Consider the following 18,447-nt stretch of genomic DNA (forward strand, 5'->3'; position numbering starts at 1 on the left):
TAGACAAAGCTTGACAACATGGGGGTACAAATAGGGACATATTTTGAATATTGCTCTTATAAACTTGGAGAGTTGCTAGAGTAACATGATTTGTTTTAATGTAAATTTTCTGAAGGATTTGAGGTATGAAATCAAATGTATGTCATTATTTAGTGACTACAATTCTGGGATCATCCCAGTAATTTGCCAGGGAGACAGAGGAACAGGCCTAATATATGAGCCAATTATCTGGATATTGTGCAAACATCTGTAGAGTTGAAAGGTATGATTATGCATACAGCTTACTACTACCACTCCCAGGATTCAAACCATGGCTGTCTGTGCTAAAAATACAACAATTTGGGTGTCATCACAGTAAGCTATTTAGAAACTGCTATCTGTTTCTTCAGTGTTTTATGTCTAAGTCCCTCTTATTTGTACAATCATACTTTGTACGTACAGACATTACTGGGCATATTTTTTATGTAGCACAGTGTGGGTAACAGTGGTTAACACAACATTACTAGTCAGAGACTGCAACACTAAATGCCATGCAATACCAAAGTAAACACAATCAGTCCAGGATTTAGAACTTTATTGGCAGGCAGTTACAGTTTGATTGAAATATGACCTATATGGCACTATTACTGTCATATTGTCTGGTTTATCCAGTACAACCCATACACATGTTTTTATACTACCAGGTGACTTTCTACTACCTTATATTTATTTAGTATGACTACTACAAGCAGGATTGTTACTCACCAGCCTCACAACACAGCTTTTGCAACCTGTTAGCATAGGCTTCTTGATTCACAGCCCACTCAGCTGCAGCTGTAAAGGGAATAAAGAAATATTTGGGCATACATATCCATCGCATACACAGGCTGGACTTTAGTAAACAGTTCTTGATATGAATGCCTACACAGTGCTGGAACATCACCCCTCTGCCTTGTTTCTTGGACCCACTGGTCTAAGATTTTCCTCTTTCTCCATTTCAAGTTGGCATAGTGGTGCCGGACCTGCTCACCAGTCCGAGGGATACCAGTGGCACTGGTGAGATTGCAGGTGAGATGGTCCCAGGCTTCCACTTTATATTGGGAGCCATGGTACTGGCCCTGCAGCAGTCTCTCATCATGGTTCTTTACCAGGACTCCTACCATGACCTTGGACTTCTGTATGCCCCACCCCTATGCCCGAAAGCGCATGCCATCTCCAACACCTGCCATACTGACTACAGTGGGAAGCTGCAACCAGTTATGAGCTATATTCCCACCTGCAGGGTTTAAATACAGCTGATTTCCCACCCTTTGCCATGATTGGACAGTTTTGAATATGCTGAGCTAAGCTAAGCTACGGGCAAACCTGCTTAGCTAAGGTTGGCAGTGCTTAAAGGGGCAGGTTCAGCATTGCTTACCAATGGGCAAATCCACTTAACTGGGCTACTCAGTGTTTAGAAATCATATTTACACAGTGCTTACACCTGGTAAGCAGAGCTGTGCAATGCTTAGCATTGTTTTTTTTTATTTTATAGACTATCTGCTGTATGGGATTCATTCATCATTCATTACATATTATAAATCTGTTTACTGTCCCTGACATCCCCCAATGTGCTTTCATTACATTTATTCCTGTGTAACTGTACTGTATGGGGCATTTGTGTTTATATGGGGTTTTCACAACTTTATTACACTGACACCTCACATCTGGACCTACTACAGTACTCTGGTTAAGAAATATATGTTATTTCATAGCTAATTCTAAAAAAAATGTTTATGTACTGCTTTCACATGTAAAATATGAATAGGTCACAGTGGGGATTGGACCAGGAATGGCTGCTTGCAAAGCATATGCTCTAACCACTACACTATTGCAGAACTGCTTAAGTTGGATGTCTCTTGCTATTTAACATCTGGTGCTGTTTAAGCTGGACTAAGCATAGCTAAGCAACGAGCACACCGGCGCAGCTACGCTTACACTTTATCGCAGTTATTAAAAAAACAAAAATGTATTTGTTGTGTTTTTTTATGTCTACCCTTCTGAATATCCCTGCTAATGCTAAACCTGTTCGTCTATCAACATTCTGCTTTGTGAGACGATTGTCCCTTATGGCTTTGTCCAGATTCCTTACTCTGATGGGTTGGGAGGTGTGCGCTATGTGCGTATGCTAAACCTGTTATTCAATCAACTTTATGGCTTGGTAGGGACTATTGTCCCTTATGGCTTTGTCCAGATTTCTTACCCTGATGGGTTGGGGGTGTTACCTGCATTCTCACTCATTTGAAATTGCCAAACGGCAATTCTGGAGTGCAGGGGGTGTGTGTATTGTGAGAGCTCTGCTCTCAGACACACCTCCTGCACTCACACACAGAACCGTGCCCATTTTACAGCATGGCAGTGCATCTTCAGAAATATGCATGGCGTGCTGCTGTGCTGAACAGGAACAGTCCCTGCCATGCAGGAATAACTTATTCCTGCACGGCTGCTTGCTGAATCCTGGGGTTTCTTCCTCTGTCATCAAGCTAATATAATGTAATGTAACTTGAATAGCTTAAATATGAAGGAAGCTGACAAGTTTATTCCCATACCTTGAAGTGCTTTCTTGCAATTGTTCAATATGTCCAAGTGTCTTCTACTTTTTTATTAATTTTATTCTTTCACATTAGGTTACAGCAAATTATACTTTAGCCATGTGACATATTTTGGTAAATGATATTAAATGATATTTCATCGCCGTTATATAATTTGTATAATTTCATAACAACATTGTCTGAGATTAAAATTCCATAACAAGTAAATGCAGTTTGTTCTGTTTTTATTCTACTTCTGTACAATATGCATTTCTTAATAAAAATCAAGGTCTTATGACATTTTATTTGCAGGCTTGTAAGAAACCTGACTTCCCAGAAGAGTGGGTGGGTCCCTTCCACACTTCTACAGTCTGCTGGACAAGACAATAAGTCTCTACATATTAAACGAAGTTCTGGTAAGGCAAATATATGAAAATCAAATGCAAATAGGCTCAAGTTTATTTTAGTGCCTCTCTTTTATATTGTGTGTGGAAACATTAGAGATGGAAACTTTAATGACAGGTACAGATAATATTAAGTGAGCAACGAGGAAAGCATATTAAGTGCCCATTTTTATTTTTGATGTCATCATACTGTTTTGCTTTCTAGTCTCACATATATCTGAGTGTCTCATCACTATATTCTCTCAGGATTTATTACCAGGTGATGTACAGTTCTCACCGGCCTTGCCATATTTCATCTAGCTTTACCAGCCTGCTGTTTAATTATTTTGATCATAGCTGTCAAAAATTAACTTACTTAATACACTGCATGGAGTAATAAAGATGACTAATGTACTTAAGTAATAAAACTGAGGGAAGATTAACCAAAAGCATGTATAAAGTGAAATTCTGTTCTACAGTAGATGCTATCATCATCAGCAAGTGGTTAATCTGTCAAATGCACTAAGAGGTAATGGCAAAATAACAACCATTTCAGATACTTCCTGTTGAATCAGTCACAGATAAGAAATGCAAAGAGATGAATGACGATTGTTACGCAGAACATTAATTTAGGTGGTGAGAACTAAGGTAGAGGAAACAATAAAAGTACATGTAACTAGGTAACAGCATTTGACAGCCTTCGAGATGCCCACTCTTAGACTGCACGGACTTAGTCGTGGGCACATCTGAATGGCTATAAATAATATTTGGAGAACATTGTAGAGAACATTGGGTGACTGATAAAGCAATTTTCAAACAATAAAATAACAAATAATAAACAAGTGTTTATTAGCAACAAATGTATGAGTGGACATTGTTTAGTTGCTGAATTACTCACTTTTGTGATTGTCTGTTGCCCAGTAACTTTTATAAAGATATACATTGCCTCAGAGACTATTGATTACATCAAATGAAAAAAAAATACATTTAAATTTGAAAACAGTACAACCATTACATTTATGCAGTAGGCTGGTGAACCAATGGCTTTCTACTCTTGATTGAATGTAAATGAGTTGAGGCTTCATCTCTTCAAGGACAGTTCCAGAAGTTGCTACTGATTGATTGCCGTTTCTCATTTAGCATCACTAGCACCATGGTTTCCATTATTGTAGTGGAAGTGATTCAAAGCTTTTGTGCTTTTCAGATTCCTCCATACCTGTGTAACCATGAACCTAATATATTTAAGTAAAAGATATGGGGCAAATCCCCCCACATTAGAGTGCAGGGGTGCTCATTCCCCAGAAAAACATCCCTTTAATTGATTTTGCCAGCTGGCTGAGGCCTGTTGTTTCAATCAGCTGTAGCCTCAATTGGACAATAGTTGATAGTTCATAGTCAAAATGGAAATAATTATAACAGGAGTTCAGCTCAGATTATTCTTTTTGGTCCATAATAACCAGAACATTAATTTGGAAATATTATGGATACTGTACAAAGAATGATGGCTTGAATCTCCAGATTTGGTTTTGCTTGGCTGATACTGGAACAATGTTTCCTCCCTTGGCTCTACTTGTGCTTATGGCATGATTTAGCAACTGGATGCAAACTCCTTCTCCCAACCAGGTGACTGTCATGCAGATTCAGCTGGAACAGCATTCCTTGCTCAGTATAAATGCATACATTTGTTCCATACAGGATGCAGGCTATGAAAACACTTATGCAAAGTGGTGTATAATGTAAGTTCAGTAATACCATATTATCTGAATGTTTCAGCAGATTACTTTGTAAATGCTTTACCTGACCAGAACAGTAGAGTGAAACTGTCCATTCACTCTCATGCACAAACTAAGATAAAATCTCTCCATGAAGTACGATGTCCCCCACCACAGACACAAACACAGTTGTCACCATCAGACACATGAATGGATCAAAAATTTTCACTGCTATTCAGTGACAAACCTGCCAGTATGCCCACTCCCCTCCCAGTATGGAATATATATGAAAAAACACGAGTCCCCGAATGACTTAGCTATCCTGCAGGAAGATTTATCTCAAATAAATAACTGGTACTAAAATCATGGACTGAAACTAAATGCCAAAAAATGCATTATTGTATCCTTTGAGAAATTATGTAGCCCAGTGAACTATCACATTGACGATACACCTCTAAGAGGTGACCCAGTTCTTTAGGATTTGGCAACTTATGTGGACAGTGACCTAACTTTTGATCAACATTTGTCTTTTGTAAGAAAGTTCATACATATTGCACAACTTATAAACAAAGGCACTGTGTCTAGATCTAGGGATGTCATTTCCCCGTTTACTCAGCCCTCATTATGCCAGTGATTGAATGTAATGCCCCCTTTAACTTGTATCTGTCCAAATCCAAGCAACAACTGGGATGCCCACAGAGATACCTTACTTAAAAGAGACAAGCTGTAAACAGCATGTCTTACATGGACCGACTCAAAACCCTGTAACTATACTCAGTATCCTATAGACAGCTAAGAGATGACCTGTGTCTGGCATAAAAGGAATCCTCTGACCTGTTACTGGTGGATTTACTGCACATCAGCAAGTGAAATGGCATCAGAAATACTCACTCTAGGGATGCAAACCTCTTCTGCAACATTAACAGAATGGTTTAGAGGGACAGGTGTATCTCATAGAGGATACCACTGCAGTGGAACAGACTCCCCATACTTTAAAACAAAGTTCATCCCTGTCCATATTCAAGCACAACTCTTAGCTCTATGGATGGAGAACAGAAAATGTACCCCAGGACTGCACCCTGTATTACTAATTCTTTATCCCATGCATGAGTCTCTCAAATTATCTATGGTATGACCCCAGTTATTCTTATTAGGGCTAATATATAATTATCAACCATAGGATGGGTAAGGCTAATTTATAATACAATGGGATAGGTTATTTCAAGCACAAAAAGGGGAAACTGGCTAGGCTTAAAATGGTCCACAAGGGCATCTGGCCTAGTACTTACCCATGAACCTATGAACATGTAAATATGTAGAACAACAGGTACCACTACCAAACCGTGGTACTGGTGGTCAGGTCACTGACTGATTTTGTTGTTTACCTAGATTTTTATCAACCAGATAATGTCATGTAACAAGGAACTCTGTTTCTGGGGAGCTCCCAGAACACAAATGTGAATACAGAAAATAATGCCATCCAACAAAATAATGTTATTTCCACACTATACTTCAGGAACAAATCACAGAGAGTAAGTTTAAGTACAGTATAATATGTTGTAGTTTAGTAGCAATTAATGACTGGGTATGGGTAATGCAAGGTTTACCCATGGGTAGTTTAATTTAATCCTGAGGTTGAAGCCTGAGGAATCAAATTAGTAAACCAGCCTGCACTACTCACACATGGTCATTGATTATTGCTATTATACAATGCTGTATTTAAAAAAATACTTACCTTTTTAAGTCATTGTATTGTATTTTGGAAATCCATCCTCCTATAGTGTCACACCCCAATGTTCTGTAGCAGTGGTATACCCTCATAATCCACTGTACATGCACTGCACATGTATGTGTTAACATTTAAGAGTGTATTGTGGTAAATGATGCTTGGTGTCGTCTTTTAGGGAGTCAGGAGTGCTTGAGCATCCCACAGTTTATATGTGGATGCCTATGGGCTCTTGACATCTTGGTGGCAAACTTGGAGTTGTTTTTAAAAAGATTTTGATATGTTGCTTTTTTAATTGTTGCTTTAATGCAGTTTGGGAGCAACTTGAAACAACCTGATGGTCCTGTGCTTCTTTTCTGTACTTAGCGGAATGAAGACTATGTTGGCAGCTCTAGCCTTTTATCAATGGCTACAGCTCATGGACTTTTTCTTGTGCGTAATATAATTATTAATATAATAACACAACTACAAATTATGTACCTCACTAGTGGATTTGCAAAGAGCACAGTGATTGCTGAGTATTAATTAAGTAATACAATATAATTCAGCTTGTTTTTTCTAACCTTTAAGTAATCTATCCAACACGTTATTGCTGTATATTCCTATTATTTCTCAGGATTCTTCCTAATTTTCACTCCCCTGTCTCTCATTCTGTTCATCCTTAACTCAGCCCTCACCACTTTTCCCTAGTTTGTGTTTAGCTATGGTCATCTGTATGTATGTATGTAAATACACGTTTGTTTAATAAGACTTGTGAATCGCCTTTGTTTACCTCAGCACAGTTTCAGTGATAAATTATTGATAAACATTTTCTTTTACTTTATGTTATTAATTCCACTGATAATTGGGACTAATTTCAAATGTAAACTTCATGTATGATGGATTCAACAATTGTGATCTATTACTTTCCAAACTTTGGCCTTTAGCCACAGCTGTTGTTGAAAACAGTTTTTGGACTCACTAATTTACTCAGTTAACAAACCAATAAATAAGTAAATAAATGTATGCATATATGCAGACCTCACAAAAATCATAAAAATATTAAATTTATGTGGGTGACTACAAGGGCAGCATATGTTGTAGGCCCAAAATGGGTTCCTAGGTGTAGGCATCAGACCTTAATGCCTATAAAACTAAAACTGCAATGGGAACAGCAGATAATACAATACAATACATTACATTTATAGTATAATACAATACAATACATTACGTTTATAATATAATACAATACAATACTTTACATTTATAATACAATACAATACATTATATTTATAATATAATACATTACATTTATAATATAATACAATACATTACATTTATAATACAATACAATACATTATATTTATAATATAATACAATACATTACATTTATAATATAATTCAATACATATTTATAATATAATACAATACATTACATTTATAATATAATACAATACATTACATTTATAATATGATACAATATATTACATTTATAATACAATACAATACATTATATTTATAATATAATACAATACATTACATTTATAATATAATAAAATACATTACATTTATAATATAATACAATACATATTTATAATATAATACAATACATTTATAATATAATACAATACATTACATTTATAATATAATACAATACATTACATTTATAATATAATTCAATACATATTTATAAAATAATACAATACATTACATTTATAATATAATACAATACATTACATTTATAATATAATATAATGCATTTGCTAATATTGCTCAAGTGTAAAATACACAATAATGGTAACTAAGCTCAATGCACAAGCAAAGGTAAATAATAATGTATGAGAAGAGGGAGATGACTGAGTGTCATTCAGCATCGTCTTCCCAGTATACATGCAATTGTTTCTCATCATACAGGACAAATGTATATGTAGGGAATAATTTTAAAGTATGTATAGACTCTGAAAAAGCAACATTTCTTGATTTATTATGTTAAAATGATTTGGTGTAGCATACTATATCTTATTTACTACCACACAGTAGGGAAATCATTTTAAACTTCAACATTTCAGTCAATGTGTGATTTTTAATGTGTTTATTTATTTTTCTGCCCACAGATTTGCCCATGATAATCAAGCTCCATTTCTTAACCTCGCCCCAATTCGCACACACATACACACACACACACACACACACACACACACACACACACACACACACACACACACACACACACACACACACACACACACACACGTTGAGGGCTGTATCAGTAATGTGCCTTAAATAGAAGCCAGACTGAAATGGATCATAAATTTATTCTCTCACAAATAAGAATCCAATTGTACATAAACCATCTTCGGCAAAACCTGACCTAAAAAGAGTTGCAGCCCTCCCCCATTGAAAGCAAAACCATTAAGATAAAGAAATATATATTTTTTATTTTTCTTTAAAAATAGTTGACCTTCCTGTACATGTTACTGCATATGCATGGAATTCCCCTACAGTGGTACAGTGAGCAGCATTGCCATCTTATAGAACTTAGCATTCTGCTTGAGTTTTGGTTGTAATTCTTTGTGTGTGGAATCTGCATGTACTCCACATTTTTATGTGAGTTTTATCCAGGTGCTCTGGTTTCTGCCCCCAAACCCACAGCTGTATAATCTGAGCCTAACATCATTTGTTCTTTCATGTGCATCCTAATCTAATACCAGAGAGGTACACAGAAAGTAACTGTCTAGATATGTTGTTTAAAGCCTTACAAACATTTGTCTTCTCAGTTTATTAGAAATTACTAATTGTTTAGCTTTGAACTTTAGACTTTGTATGCAATTTATTTCTTATAGGTTCATAGGTGTGTACTAGGCTAATGGCCCTGGAGCCTTTACAAGTCTAGCCCATAGAAGTGCCCTGACATCGTGCCGCCCGACTTTAGTTCCCAGTGCCTCTATCAGGTAGAGCCACTGGAGTGATCCCCGGGGTCAACTTTCTATTACCAATTCACTCATCAAGATTTCTCTTGAAGAGATACAGTGAGGTGCTCTGCTTGGCATGTATGGGAAGTCTATTCAAGAGCATGGGCAGTCTCTGGGTGAGGAACCTGTTCCTCCAGCATGTTCTGTTGATTGTGGTAATGAGGTTGAGGTCTCTGGAGCGTGTGGTGTGGAGGGATTGGAATTTCTTCAGATGTAGCATTTCTAACAGAGCTGGGTTAGACATGTCTTTGTAAGTCAAGCAGAGACTTCCTCTAAGTAGGCGATATGAGATAGAGAATAGCTGGAGTCTTTTGAGTGTGTCCATATAGGACATGTGTTTAATGCCTAGGATCCTCTTCGTGAGGTACTTCTGTGACCTCTCCAGCTGTTGCAGGTGTCTAGTGAGGTACATGCCAAATCGGACATTATACTCAATGAATGGTCTAATGAGGGAAAAGTAGAGAGAGACAATGACTTATTTCTTCCTGGGTGCAAAACCCTTGGTAATGAGATGTGCCGCATAGAAGGACTTTCTGACCACAGTGGCAATGTGGGTGGTTGAAGGATAGGTTGCTGTCAACCTGCATCCTCAGATCTCTTATAATGCCTTCACTGTTCATTGGGCTCCCATCGATGTGGTAATTAGTGGGAAATTAGTTTTTACCAAAGGGGATGATGACGCATTTTTTGGTATTAAGCTTAAGGCTATGGTTTCGACACCAGTCATTGGTCTCAGTGAGGCCTTTCTGTAGGATGTCTGCATCACTTGGGGAGTTAATAATGGCTCCCAGTTTGCAGTCATCTGCACACTTGGTCAGCCAGAGTCCCTTTGTATTGGCCAGGACTTCTGATAAGTAGATGCCGAACAGGAGAGGACCCAGGACCGATCCCTGTGGCACTCCACTCATGACTCATGGTTGGCAGTCTGACCTGGAGTCCGCTACTTTCACACTGTGTGTTCTATCTATGAGACAATTTGCAACCCACCTAGTGATATAGGGGTCGATGCCTAGTTTGGTGAGTTTATCAATAATTCCTGAGTGAAGAATGGTATCACAGGCCTTGGCCAGATCGAGGTAGGCTGTATGCACTGCCTTACCTTCATCCACAGCCCTGGTGACTAACTCAAAGAAGTCAACCAAATAGAGCAGGCATGATCTCCCTTTCACAAAGCCAAATTGCATGGGGTCTAAAGTTTGGAGATTTCCTATATCTTTGTTTATCAGGTCCATGATGATGTGCTCCATAGCTTTGCATATCAGACTCATCAGGCTAATTGGGCGATAATTCTCAAGGTCTGTAGTCACTCCCCCTTTATGGAGAGGGATGACTGTAGTAGTGCACCATTCGGTAGGGACAAAGCCTGAGGTGAGGCTGTGATTGAACAGGGCACACAGATGTGGTGCCAATTCACTTTGTAGTTCATGTAGAATACAGCCTGGGATATTATCTGGTCCCATGGAAACTGTACTCTTGGTCTTGGACAATGCAGCTTTAATCACTGCAGTAATGCTGGGTGCTTGGCATTCTTCTGGTATTGTGATTGTTCCTTTAGGGGGTGAGAGAGGGGTAAAGTTGGCACTGAATCTGTCGGCCAGTATGTTGGCAATATCTGATGGCTCAGTATAGGAGGTGCCATTTTGCAGTAGCTCAGAACAAATCTAGGTATTGCCGTGGAGGTTCTTGATATAGCTATAGAAGGCTTTGTGATTGTTTTTAGTGTCTGCCTCAATTCTGCCTTCATAGCTGGCTTTAGAGGATGTGATGAGAGATCTCAACTTTTTGTTGAGGATAATAAAGGAGTTTTTCCAGTCTTGGGACTTCACCTTTTTCTGCAACAGTTTCTTCCTTCTGTTGTAAAGTTTATTAATGGCAGGGGACCACCAGATTGGTGGAGAGTGTCATAGTTCTGTTGGGTATGGCTAGTTCCATGCATTTATGTACATTTTCATACAGTGCATTGGTGCATGATTCAGCAGTCATGCAGCTATTTTCCATTAGCATGGGTGTCGTGAAGTTAGCCACCTCTGTTTTTAGGAGTCCAAAGTCAGCTTTGGAGAAATTTTTCAAGGTGGTTACCTTTGCGGGGCATGTGGGTGAGATGTGGATTTCCATGGTGATTAGTTTATGGTCAGATCTGACCAGGGAGGGAGTGACTATTGATGTAGAGCAACAGTCACCCATGTTAGTAATAACCAGGTCAAGGATGTTGCTTCCTCTAGTGGGGGTCAGAATGAGCTGGTCCAGGGCATTGGAATTGATGAATTCCAGGAAGTGTTGGGCCAGTATATTGGTGCTTGAGTAGTTTTCCCAATTGATGTAGGGGCAGTTAAAGTTTCCTAGTAAGAGAGTACTGAGTTGGACCTTGATAGATTCCATGGTGCTTAGGAACTTGGAGTGAGAGTCTAGGGACATGGTTGGGGACCTATAGAAGGCTGCCAACCTGCGTCCCCAGATCTCTTATAATGCCTTCAATGTTCAGTGGGCTCCCATTGATGTGGTAATTAGTGGGAATTGAGTTTTTACCAAAGGAGATGATGACGCATTTTTTGGTATTAAGCTTAAGGCTATGGTTTTGACACCAGTCACTGGTCTCAGTAAGGCCTTTCTGTAGGATGCCTGCATCACTTGGGGAGTTAATGATGGCTCCCAGTTTGCAGTCATCTGCACACTTGGTCAGCCAGAGTCCCTTTGTGTTGGCCTGGACTTCTGAGAATTAGATGCCGAACAGGAGAGGACCCAGGACCGATCGCTGTGGGACTCCACTCGTGACTGGTTGGCAGTCTGACTTGGAGTCTGCTACTTTCACACTGTGTGTTCTATCTATGAGACAATTTGCAACTCACCTAGTGATATAAGGGTTGATGCCTAGTTTGTTGAGTTTATCAATAATTCCTGAGTGAGGAATGGTATCACAGGTCTTGGCCAGATCGAGGTAGGCTGTATGCACTGCCTTACCTTCATCCACAGCCCTGGTGACTAACTCAAAAAAGTCAACCAAGTAGAGCAGGCATGATCTCTTTTTCACAAAGCCAAATTGCGTGGGGTCTAAAGTTTGGAGATTTCCTATATCTTTGTTTATCAGGCCCATGATGATGTGCTCCATAGCTTTGCATATCAGACTCGTCAGGCTAATTGGGCGATAATTCTCAGGGTCTGTAGTCACTCCCCCTTTATGGAGAGGGATGACTGTAGTAGTGCACCATTCGGTAGGGACAAAGCCTGAGGTGAGGCTGTGATTGAACAGGGCACACAGATGTGGTGCCAATTCACTTTGTAGTTCATGTAGAATACAGCCTGGGATATTATCTGGTCCCATGGAAACTGTACTCTTGGTCTTGGACAATGCAGCTTTAATCACTGCAGTAATGCTGGGTGCTTGGCATTCTTCCAGTATTGTGATTGGTCCTTTATGGGGGTGAGAGGGGTAAAGTTGGCACTGAATCTGTCGGCCAGTATGTTGGCAATATCTGTTGGCTCAGTATAGGAGGTGCCATTTTGCAGTAGCTCAGAACAAATCTAGGTATTGCCATGGAGGTTCTTGATATAGCTATAGAAGGCTTTGTGATTGTTTTTAGTGTCTGCCTCAATTCTGCCTTCATAGCTGGCTTTAGAGGATGTGATGAGAGATCTCAACTTTTTGTTGAGGATAATAAAGGAGTTTTTCCAGTCTTGGGACTTCACCTTTTTCTGCAACAGTTTCTTCCTTCTGTTGTAGAGTTTATTAATGGCAGGGGACCACCAGATTGGAGGAGACCATCATAGTTCTGTTGGGTATGGCTAGTTCCATGCATTTATGTACATGTTCGTACAGTGCATTGGTGTATGATTCAGCAGTCATGCGGCTATTTTCCATTAGCATGGGTGTCATGAAGTTAGCCACCTCGGTTTTTAGGAGTCCAAAGTCAGCTTTGGAGAAGTTTTTCAAGGTGGTTACCTTTGCGGGGCATGTGGGTGAGATGTGGATTTCTATGGTGATTAGTTTATGGTCAGATCTGACCAGGGAGGGATTGACTATTGGTGTAGAGCAACAGTCGCCCATGTTAGTAATAACCAGGTCAAGGATGTTGCTTCCTCTAGTGGGGGTCAGAATGAGCTGGTCCAGGGCATTGGAATTGATGAATTCCAGGAAGTGTTAGGCCAGTATATTGGTGCTTGAGTAGTTTTCACAGTTGATGGAGGGACAGTTAAAGTCTCCTAGTAAGAGAGTGCTGAGTTGGACCTTAATAGATTCCATGGTGCTTAGAAACATGGTGTAAGAGTCTAGGGACATGGTTGGGGACCTATAGAAGGCTATGACCTGGATCACTGTCTTACCTAATGTTAGTTGTACCTGAAGTATCTCAGATTCGTTATGCTGGGCTACTAGTCTGGAGGTTTGCATATTCTTTATGAATATGGAGACAGCACTGCCTTTGGAGCTTCGGTCCATGTTTCGGAGCCAAAAGGTGTGGAATGAGTTGTAGCCTGGTAGCGCAGAGGTGTTTTCTGCCGCTTTAAACCAGGTCTCTGTTACAGCATAAATGTTGATGTTCTCCATTTTCAGGAGTGCTTTGAGCGAGTGCATCTTGAGATTTAAACTTCTAGCATTGAGCAGCATGACCCTCCAATTGCATTTATTTATAGCTGTTATGGTGGTAATTTGGTCTTTGGAACACTGCCTAAAAAGGCACTATAGAGTTGGCAAGAGCCTTAGCCAGTACCTGGAAACCCAGGGGTGACAGATGCAGGCCATCTCTGGCAAAGCATTGAGGTCTGTCAATCATGTCATCCCAAGCAGACAGCTACTGGCTCCCCTTAGAATGACACCAGAAACTTAGCCAATTGTTGAAGTCAATCATTTTTTGTTTGTACTGTGGTATCATTCTTGGTGACGGTAAGATATTGCTCAGGGCTAGTGTCATACCTTCCTGAGCCACATAATCCGAGAGCTCCACAATGCCTCTTGTCATGTAGTCCAGGGAGGTGCATCTCAGGTCATTCACACCCACATGGACAATGACAGCGTCATACTTGTACTTGTTGTGGAGTGACCTGAGTGTGTGTGTTATGTGTCAGATTCTGGCACTTGATAGACAGCTGACTGTTACCTTCTCCTTATTCAACCTAGTGAGTGGGACATATGTGTGCCTCACTATTGAGTTACCTATGATTAGTGTATTGGGCAAGGTGTTTAACCTCAGGGGCTTAGGCTGAGGGGCACATTGTGAAGGTGAGCTATGTGTCCTGTGGTTTGTGCTGTGTTGTGGTGGTCGAGTGCATTTATGTTTTGGAGGTCCTGTATATAGCAGTTCTGATGAAGTCTTGATGCAAGACAAAAGAGCTTGACTGCTTTGTTTGTTCCATAAATGGTTTTTGATGGTCATATACTGGTCTGTGTGGTTCCTGGCTCTCATCCAGTTTTTGGTCCTTGGTTCTGAGTTTCACTATTTTTTGGATTTGGAGGTCTCTGCTGTTTGGGTAAATTTCCATTGAGAGTCTCTGTGGAGGTGGATGTATGGTTTGTGTTTTTATGTGAGAGTTGTAATAGTGGATGTTCTGGAGGGCTATGTGTTCCATGTGGTATGGTGCAGATGTTGACCTTCTCCTCTTGACCAGCTAGCCTGGTCTTGGCTGGAGAGTGCAAAGCTTCCAATTTGGTGATATAAGTGCATCTCTCACAAGTCTGAGTGTTGGGAGGTAAGATGAGAGGGTTGTCTGTGTATATGAGGCAGTTGCTGCACTGCCTCAGAATGCCCAAGTGAACCAGGTTTATAGGAGAAAGCACAGGGAACTGCCCTTTAATCATGCCAGGAGGGGTGGTCATAACTACTAAGTACTGGAGCTATTTCCTTGAAGAAAGACTAGTGCTGATGGCACTTAGGTGTTCTACAATAATAGCTACAAAAAACTGTTGAAGTGCAAAGTAATTAGGCTATTTGAAGTGCAAGAGAGAAAAAACTAGCAAGATCTGAGGGAGAAACTGAAGAGCAGACTTTCTGGCACCAGTAATAGTTTACCTCAGCTCGGCGCCACTGCATGGAGCTTAAACAAGCACAAACCTGTGCAGATGTGGGCTTTTAAACCAGAAAGTTGAAAGAGATGGAAAAACTGCCCAAACAGCGAATAAACTACAATTTCTGGGCCCTTGAAAAGAAAAAAAAAAAACAAGAATGAATTTCTTTTCTTACTTTTTGTTCATGACATCACTGGATCAAAGGTTGGAAAAACGCTCTAAGATGCATCTCAGTCAACTCGAATCCTTTGATGTCTGGTAGCCTAGCACCCCAGACTCCAGCTTAATTTAGTTACTTCCTCCACAGTTAATATAGTGCAGTGTTGGCAAACTGGAGTGTGTTGAAAGGATGGAGGGAAAAAGAAGTGTGAGACAAAGTGTGAGAAAAGAAGGAGTAATCTGTCTGGATGGTGTGAGACCAGGATATAGAAAAAACAGTGGAAGTACCTTGGAGGCTGTGGGCAGGACAAGTGTGCAAAAGGAAGACATTATGGAGTTGTTTGTCTAGGGCTGCATTCTACCTGTGGCTGGCCTTGATTACAGTCAGTGAAAATGACTTGTACAGTCTTTTGTCGATTACAGGTAAATGGTCATTGGTGCAAGTGTGTGTGTGTGTGTGTGTGTGTGTGTGTGTGTGTGTGTGTGTGTGTGTGTGTGTGTGTGTGTGTGTGTGTGTGTGTGTGTGTGTGTGTGTGTGTGTGTGTGTGTGTGTGTGTGTGCACTCACATGTGTGCATCTGGCTAAAATCCTAAATGTCATATTTAATGGCCTGCCATAATTCAAGTCTATTCTCATTGGTGCAATAAAATTACTGCTAATTCAAGAAAGAAACCAAAAACAGACTATTGGACAATTTGTTGAAAGCCCTGAGATCAGAAACCTTACTGAAGAAAGCAAAAGTTTTAAACACAGACTTTCAAAAAGTCAAAACACAATTGTTGTTTGTAAATTGAAAGCCTCCATCACCCCTATTCTGAGGGATTAGGGATTCCTAAGGTATGACAGCCATCTTAACTACAGTCACAGCAGCCAAAAGCCACTCACAGAAAGTCCCTACTGACCACAGTAAACATGCATCAGTGCCACTGTGCTCTGCACTTGTTGAATGCATCTTACTGAGGGTGGTAGTGGGATATCATCACCATGTTACAGCAGTGTGAAAATACAATCCAGGGTGCAGCCATTACATTGGAGATGTAATCGGAGGTGGAGCACACTGTATGTGGTAGCCTGCAGCTGGATACACAGTACTAAACAAGCACATTGGTACATGGCAGAGTGTTGTTACAGAGAATGGCCAGCACATAAGTGAATAGGGATGGGTAGTCATTCACATGATCACAGGTAAGTGAGGCATCCCTTTCAATACGCATAGTCAGAAGATGCACAGTACATTGGTGGTAGTGTACATGCATCATGGACAGTAGGTACTTTTGGCAAGCAGTTTTCAGCCACTGTGTACTTATTATAATAATCTCCATGGACACTGCACCTCAAGATAAAGACACTATCTGAACTACAGCAACTTCAGTCAGTGAACCCACAGTTCAGCTGGATGGTGTTTGTCATACAAGTGACTGTTGAGCAACTGTCCAGCTACCAATTAAAGTCATATAACTTGACACTTAATGCTAAAAATGCATTAAGTAATTCAAATCAGAAAGATCAGTTTGGACCAGAGATGTGAAAGTTAGAGTGTGGTTCAGCAGTCATCCAGGTAACCATGATAGGTTTTTCTATTTTATGGGCCTAAACCTCACTTGGCAGCTGATGTGCACACATGCATATAGGAGGGCCTGCTATGCCATCTCATGTGAAATGTGTATATTCTTACATGTTCTCAGTGAAGGCTGCCACATGAATGCAGCTTTCCAGAGTTCTGGCCCTTATGCTGCATGCAGTGTGTGGTTGTCTTGAGTAAGTGTCTGCACTGCAGAATACCACACCACCTTTCTGTGCTACCAGGATGGGTAAGCTGATTTCTGCAGCTTATTGCAACCCTTCCTCATTGGCTTCTCCAGGTAGTCAATCCAGCTCACCTGAGTCACAGTCAGGTCTTTACTAATTTGTGTCATGAAGCTGATGGGTATATGGATATCTGACCCTTCAAACATAAGCTACTGAAAAACATGACTGTTATGTGAGCAAATAATTTAACATATCAAACTCTATTCTCATCTTTACATGGGGGTAAAAATAGTAAAACTCTGCAACTATAACTAGGTTTCACTTGTTACTTTCCCGCAAACTTTGAGCAGTCACAGTATTCCTATGTGAGCGCAGTAACTTGTCTGACACTTTGCCCAACTGCTTCCTTCTGGAAGCAGATGGAGGCAACTTTTTGGAAACTACCACCACAGATAGGTTGGTAAGAATAGTTATATCCATTGACTTCAAGATTCCCTTTCATACTTCACCAGTGTCCCCATCTGTTCAACTGACAGACTTCTCAGTTCAACAAGGAAAACCAGCAGAACCCAGGTTTTAAATCTCTTAGAAATAACAACCTTCCAGGAAACATCACCAGACCAGAAAGGATCTGTATTTTACTCTGGGTTCTTTTCAATGCCAAGGAAGCACAGAGGATTTTAAGCCCATTTTAGAATTAGGCTAAATAAAATCGGTTACCCTCATGGTCTCGGTTCAAACAGTGCTTCTTTGCCTTGCAGAAGAATATTAGAAGTGCTTATTGGATCTTCCAAATGCAATCTGCCCCAGAAATAGACAATCAATCCAGAAAGTGTCTGCACTTCATTGTTGGAGCCAATCATAACCATTTCTGGACACTCCTATTTGGTCTCATCTCTGTCCCCAGCACACTCACCAATTGCATGCCTATTGTTGCAGCACACGTGTGCCTGCACAGAACCAGATTGTTCCCATACCTCGATTACTGGTTCCTCAACTGTCCATTCTGCAACTCAGCTAGTGTTGGTTAGAGAGCTTTTGACTGGCTAATTCCAATTCAACAAGATAATGTTGAATGTAGAAAAGTCTCAGCTACAGCTGTCTCAGTGACTGATGTTTATATGATTCACACTGGATGCCAAGTCATACAGAGTGAGATTCCCATGGAAAGAGTTCAGTTGCTTTGATCCAAATTTTCCAATTTTCTCTATTCTTTTATAACA

The 18,447-nt window shown here is 40.1% G+C and overlaps 1 protein-coding gene across 4 annotated transcripts in view; it reads left to right on the forward strand.

The window, feature by feature from the left end:
* LOC122801123 (guanine nucleotide exchange factor DBS-like) overlaps positions 1–18,447 on the forward strand; it is a 3,406,519-nt gene that overhangs the window by 3,334,780 nt on the left and 53,292 nt on the right. For all 4 annotated transcript variants that reach the window (XM_044070650.1, XM_044070651.1, XM_044070652.1 and 1 more), the window contains one exon: positions 2,862–2,965. In XM_044070650.1, the coding sequence (XP_043926585.1) occupies positions 2,862–2,965 (104 nt within the window). The remainder of the gene's footprint in view (positions 1–2,861; positions 2,966–18,447) is intronic.

The sequence above is a fragment of the Protopterus annectens genome, chromosome 4.part1 (assembly GCF_019279795.1).
Source record: "Protopterus annectens isolate FY-2018-M chromosome 4.part1, PAN1.0, whole genome shotgun sequence".
NCBI lineage: Eukaryota > Metazoa > Chordata > Ceratodontiformes > Protopteridae > Protopterus > Protopterus annectens.